The sequence below is a fragment of the Coregonus clupeaformis genome, chromosome 8 (assembly GCF_020615455.1).
Source record: "Coregonus clupeaformis isolate EN_2021a chromosome 8, ASM2061545v1, whole genome shotgun sequence".
NCBI lineage: Eukaryota > Metazoa > Chordata > Actinopteri > Salmoniformes > Salmonidae > Coregonus > Coregonus clupeaformis.
This window is the reverse complement of record NC_059199.1, coordinates 32,956,406-32,963,336: the sequence shown is the minus strand read 5'-3', so window position 1 is coordinate 32,963,336 and position 6,931 is coordinate 32,956,406. Positions and strand designations below refer to the sequence as shown.

The following is a 6,931-nucleotide window of genomic DNA, read 5'->3' as shown; positions in this document are numbered from 1 at the left end:
CCCGGCTTGACCCAGTCGAGGAGGCGCTGGATATCCGCTAGGGATCTCCCTGGCGATGGCTCCTGGACCCGCTGCTTGGTCCAGTTCTGGTGGGATCTTCTGTCACGATCGTCGGTAAGAGAGGAGGACCAAGGCGCAGCGTTGAATGCGAACATATTTATTATAGGTGATACACGATCAAAACAACAAAACGATAACGTGACAGTCAACGGTCTAACACAAACCAACTAGAACAAGATCCCACAACTAATGTGGGAAAACAGCCTGTTTAAATGTGGTTCCCAATCAGAGACAACCAGCCACAGCTGACACTCGTTGCCTCTGATTGAGAACCACGCTGGCCAACATAGAAATGAAACTACTAGACAAACCAATGAAACGCACACCCTGGCTCAACATACAAGTGTCCCCAGAGCCAGGGCGTGACACGTATGTGTTATGGCTTTATACCCCCTGTTATATTGTTGATAAAGAGTTACCTGTCTAACAGAACACAGAGGGTGTTCTTTAATGGAAACCTCTCCAATATAATCCAGGTAGAATCAGGAATTCCCCATGGCAGCTGTTTAGGCCACTTACTTTTTTCAATCTTTACTAACAACATGCCACTGGCTTTGAGTAAAGCCAGTTTGTGTATGTGTGCGGATGACTCAACACTACACACGTCAACTACTACAGCGTCTGAAATGATTGCAACACTTAACAAAGAGCTGCAATCAGTTTCAGAGTGGGTGGCAAGGAATAAGTTAGTCCTAAATATTTCTAAAACTAAAAGCATTGTATTTGGGACAAATCATTCACTAAAACCTAAACTTTAACAAAATCTTGTAATAAATAATGTGGTGACTAAACTGTTGAGTTGACTAAACTGCTTGGAGTAACCCTGGATTGTAAACTGTCAAAACATATTGATACAACAGTAGCTAAGATTGGGAAGAAGTCTCTCCATAATAAAGTGCTGCTCTGCCTTCTTAACAACACTATCAACAAGGCAGGTCCTACCAGCCCTAGTTTTGTCGCACCTGGACTACTGTTCAGTCGTGTGGTCAGGTGCCATAAAAAGGGACTTAGGAAAATTAAAATTGGCTCAGAACAGGGCAGCACGGCTGGCCCTTGGATGTACACAGAGAGCTAACATTAATAATATGCATGTCAATCTTTCCTGGCTCAAAGTGGAGGAGAGATTGACTTCATCACTACTTGTATTTATGAGAGGTATTGACATGTGGAGTGCACCGAGCTGTCCGTTTGAACTACTGGCGCACAGCTCGGACACCCATGCATACCCTACAAGACATGCCACAAGAGGTCTCTTCACAGTCCCCAAGTCCAGAACAGGCTATGGGAGGCGCACAGTACTACATAGAGCCATGACTACATGGAACTCTATTCCACATCAAGTAACTGATGCAAGCAGTAAAATTAGATTAAAAAACAGATAGAAATACACCTTATGGAACAGCGGGGACTATGAAGCAACACAAACATAGGCACAGACACCACCAAGTTTAGATATCTGTTCAAAAACAGAGGCATGGTTGGCACCAAGACTTCCAGGAAAATGGTAAATTAGATAAGAGGTAATGAAAGAGGTAATAAAATGAAATCAAAGAAAAACAAAATACATTAATTTACAAGTCATATTGATTGATTTTATTTTGGATAATACAATTCTTACAGTTTTAAAAGTACAAAGAATCCCAGAGGATGACACACAATAGCGTAAGAACACATAGGATCAAATGGAATGGCATCAAACCATGTGTTTGATGTATTTGATACCATTTAATTCATTCCACTCCAGCCAATACCACGAGCCCATCCTCCCCAATTAAGGTGCCACCAACCTCCTGTGACATGGGCCTATGATAGGCAGCTAACTAGCCTACACCATAATAAATACATAATCAATACAAAATTCAAGACTATTTCAGTCATTTTCCTATGTAGGCCTGTACACTTTTTCTGATGGAAGGGCTCTAACCTGACCTCTGAAAACCTTTTTGGACTGGGCCAGTTTAATGGCTAATGGAAGGCTATTCCACAGTTGAATTCCAATATAAAAGAAAGAGCTCTGTGCCGCACCATTGGCTCTGGGGCACTTTGCAATTGCGGACACTGGCTCTTGCTTTATACACAAATACATACATAATAATCTTTTTTTTTTTTATCAGTGGCAGTTTATAAGCATCTACATCATGAACAAATACATGGAACTCTTATGCAATTTCTTTGTCAAAATCTGATTGGAGAACTGTATTTGTGAGTCTCCCAAAATGTATATGGTCCAAAGTCGCATACTGGACCTCCTGTGGAACGATCAACACCAGGGAGTTAATTCTCAAGGGTTCAGAAATAGGTATAGTTGTTGCTTTATATTCAAGTATACAAAAATGCTTTAATACTTTATGAGGACTGAATTGGGGCAGCAATACTGCAAATGTAAACCAGTCTCTCATTTGTGACTATTCATACTATAGAAATTATATCACGTCAGTCAATCTCAATCAATACATTCACAATGGAGATAATTGAGTAATCTAAAACAATCATTCTAGGGATGAGGGTAGATTAGCCTCAATTCATTTGTTTGTTTACAAATATAATCCATATACAAATGTCAATGTGTATTTACACAAACAAGTAGCCTACTGTAATTACACTGTACTTAACCAGTAATACACCAGTACAAGACATTTCAGAGCAGTATGTTCGGATCATAACTTTCGTGTTTTTTCAACATTAATACACTATAGGCCCATTTACAGAAATAAATATTAGCCTAATTCTGAATTAAAAACCATGTTCAATGGAAAATCTCCATATAAAATGTTTTTTAGTCAAGGACTATTGGCTTAATCTATTCCCAGTAAACCAGCCCCGATAGTTAAATTGGGCTGAAATGGAGAATAACTATTTCTTCCACCACCTTTACTACCTGAGAAAATCTGATAGCATTGCAATGGATTATAAAATTACGCAACATAAAAAACATTTAGCGCGACCAAAAATTATAGTTTAACCCAAATACAATAGCTCCTTACCGAGACGGATGATCTAACTGCCTTTCTTGCTTCTCCACGTCTCCCTGCAAACGTCACAAGTCAGAACATAAACACCAATGCAGCCATGACATCCCCTGACAGCCTACTTCAAAAATACTTGGAATCCTTCAATCAACCAAACCTGCATACTTCATCAAGAGATGCTGTGAAAACTAATGGTGTCTGAAAGTGCTACAATGGTACACAATGTATTTCTCTATGATTTATTTTGATCTCATCTCTCACGCTGAAATGTAAAACATAGTCCCCTATAAAATGTCAAAATACCTAATTCACAATTTGGGGAACAAATTATATTTAATTAAAGCTCATTCATTCAATCTATTTCAACTGAATAGTTAAAGAGATAATGAAAATGCTAAAACATTTCCGCCATTAAATACCTCCAAGTTGATAAACGCCATCTTAAAATCCTTCTAAAATAGACGGCTGTTGTATTGTATCAATCCTAACAATTTAACAATATATATTTTTTTTTTTACCAGATTGATCCTGTCTGTTCTCAGTGCATGTGCCTCTTTGTCTGAAATTAAAACAGAGTATTTCACACTCAAGCAATCACAGGCTTTTCTATAATCCAATTTTAGATTGAATGTCAGACACAAACCTTCCATCTGCATTAATAAACACGGGATGCCCTATAGGAAAAAGCAATAGAAATACCACATTTAATATCCCACGGGGGGCCAGTATGGAAAATGTATGCACTCACTAACTGTAAGTACAACTAAGCAAGAACTACTACAATTACAGATTTCTGACATTCTTATTTCTAACATTCTTGTGTAGAGTGAATCAAGATAACCAATGTAATTCGTGACTGTGGCTGGTACTACTCGGTTTCTCCGATTTTTCTACTTAGTTATTCTTTATCAATGTTGAAATAAACTGTCTGTCACGGTTTCGGCCGAGGCTGCTCCTTCTCCTTGTTCGGGCAGGCTTCGGCGGTCGTCGTCTCCGGAGTACTAGCTGCCACCGTTCTATGTTTCTATGTTTGATTGGTTTTGTCTGTTTTGCTACACCTGTTCCTTATTAGTGTTCATTAGGCGTCCTATTTAGTTCTCTTGAGTTTGGTCAGGTGTTGTGTGTAATTGTTTCCTTGTCACGTTGTGTGCTAGTTCGTTATTTCTGTTCTCTCTGTATTTTGTGTTTTTGAGAGAGAGTTCCGCACTTTGTGCGCCTTAGCATACTTTACTGTTGTGCGTAAAGTTCGCCTGTAGCCTGTTGCCGTGTTTGGCTCGTTTTTTGGACTTTACTAAAGACGCTGTTCGAAACCTCTGTGTGTCCTGCGCCTGATTCTACACCACCTCTACACTCAACCCTGACACTGTCTAAACGTAGCAGACACTTGCCATAAAGGTCTCTATAACCACTACAGAGAGCCTGACTTGTATGAAAGAGGGGATAGACGAACAAAGGGAAGAATTAAACAGATTTCAATTCTCAACACTCCTGTGCAAGAGAAAATATAGGCCTACGAAATCCTTTTTTTTATTCCATTTGCTCAGAAAACAGCCCAATGGAATAAAGTCTTTACTCCCACATTTGGCCACCTATTTTATGGTGTAAAAAAACTAAAACCTTTACCCATATAGGTCTGATCACTGAACTGGCTTACCTACACGACTACCAATGACCATAGGCATCACAACATGCCCTTAATGTTTTGGAGGGGGCACTAGTAAGTTATAAAAAGACTACATCTTGTACATTTATATCCTACAAATGTATCAAATTGATGGGGCATGTGTCCCCTAAATTACAAATGGTCATAACATCCTTTGCTGAGTACAATGGTATTAATTGTCTTCCACAAGATAATGTGTTTGTTTCATACAGTATTGGCCCATTATTGATTGATTTGATATTACCACGGTGCAGACACACAGCGATAGTGACGGCAACTATTATGGTGAGGAGAGCAGCTGCAGAGGTCCCATACATCAGCATTGTGCACATGGCATTGGAATCTATGGTGAAAAAAAAAACAAATAAGTCTAAATAAAGATAGTTTAATGTTTTATCTTTGTTTTAAGTGTTAAATCCCTTACTGGGAGAACAGGTGCAAACGCTTAGTAAATCTGGGTCTAATGCAATTACCATTGCGCTGCAGCAGTGTTTTGGTGATATTTTGCCCCTCAAACTCCACCACACATGTAAACTCTGCTCGTCTGTCCCACTCCTCTGCCTGGACCAGAATCTGGTTCCTAGTGAACTCTGTGGCTGAATCGCTGTTGTTTGTCCAGGTGGAGTCAGTGAGTCCACTCTCTTCTCTCCCGTCTATGAGCCAGAACACACGGACCTGAGACGGGACCACTTCCAACACCAAACACAGGAGAGGGATGAAGAAGCCGTCAACCTCTGGCGAAGAGACGATTTGGATGGTTGGGGCTTCAGCACTGTTCCCTTCCCTCACTCTTTCTAAGGACAAAATGGTCATAATTTTAAACAATTACATTATTAAGAATTACCAACTTGGTTATCTTCCTGGTAAAGTGGTTATTTAAAATTAAATAAAACAATGACTGGATTTATGATCAAAGAAATATATATATACTACCAGTCAAAAGTTTGGACACCTACTGATTCAAGGGTTTTCCTTTATTTTTACTATTTTCTACATTGTAGAATAACAGTGAAGACATCAAAACTATGAAATAACACAAATAATCATGTAGTAACCAAAGAAGTGTTCAACAAATCCAAATATATTTTATATTTGACATTCTTCAAATAGCCACTCTTTGCCTTGGTGACAGCTTTGCACACATATATATATATAGTTTAATTTAGATTTAACAATCAGTTTTGTGTTTATTTTTTAAAGGTTTATATCATTATATTTTGTTATATACATTTTCGTTTTTTAGCACAAGATATTTTTCTGTTTTAGTCAGCTTTGTGAATAAATATGAACATACAAGACATTAAATTACCTGCCAAAATAATAACTTTAGAACCATTGCCAGTGTGCACCATTTGGGAGTGGACCGCCAAACAGTAGTACATGCCAGAGTCGCTCACTTTTGCATTGGTGATTGTAGCAGAACATTGTTTGTCCCAATTCCCTTCATCTGAAATGTTATCAACCTTTAAGTTTGTACTCAAGCACTGTGTTCCAGTCCTGGGGTCCACTTTTGTCCAACTCACAGAGAAGCAGTAGGTCATAAGCTCACTCAAATGGCATTTCAAGGTCACTGTATCACCAGCCTTCACCATCACCACCCCAGGTGTCTGGGTGATAATTGATGTTTGTGTAGCTAAAAACAGAATTAGGAATAACAAGAATATAACACACATTTCATCTCATTCCTGTTTAGCATGTTTGGTGCATTTTCAAATGTTGGTTTTTCTGAACATGAATATACCAAGCATGGATACATTCACATTTACATTTTAGTCATTTAGCAGACGCTCTTATCCAGAGCGACTTACAGTTAGTGCATACATTATTTTATCGAACCCACAACCCTGGCGTTGCAAACGCCATGCTCTACCAACTGAGCTACATCACCTGCCGCGAAAAAAGCTTAATCTCTGTCCACTTGTAAAAATATTTCGAAATTGGATCTTATAGGCCTGCTTTGTCTAACCTAAGATGTTAATTATCTAGAAATTGCTTGATTATAACATGAACAAAACTACATAGCCAGGTTATAGATGTAATCACATACTGTATTTCAGATCACTGTTTCATCTCACATACAAGTAAGTTTATGAAAAAGTTATAACTTAAGGCCTACTAGAATACTGTGGATATGTCTTGAAATAAATTAATGTTGGCCTATTCAGAGTAATGATGAAACACAGTCTAAAGCCCTCACTGTCATCATGAGTTAGCGCTGAATGTACATTTTCTAAATTAA

General features: G+C 38.6%; 1 gene segment (V, D, J or C); it reads right to left on the bottom strand.

The window, feature by feature from the left end:
• Positions 1 to 1,675: 1,675 nt before the first annotated feature.
• Positions 1,676 to 6,415, bottom strand: LOC121572851. The segment is given in 7 exon segments: positions 1,676 to 2,309; positions 3,045 to 3,088; positions 3,548 to 3,588; positions 3,673 to 3,703; positions 4,940 to 5,035; positions 5,166 to 5,486; positions 6,002 to 6,415. Coding segments are annotated over 7 exon segments (987 nt in total).
• Between the last annotated feature and the right edge of the window lie 516 nt (positions 6,416 to 6,931).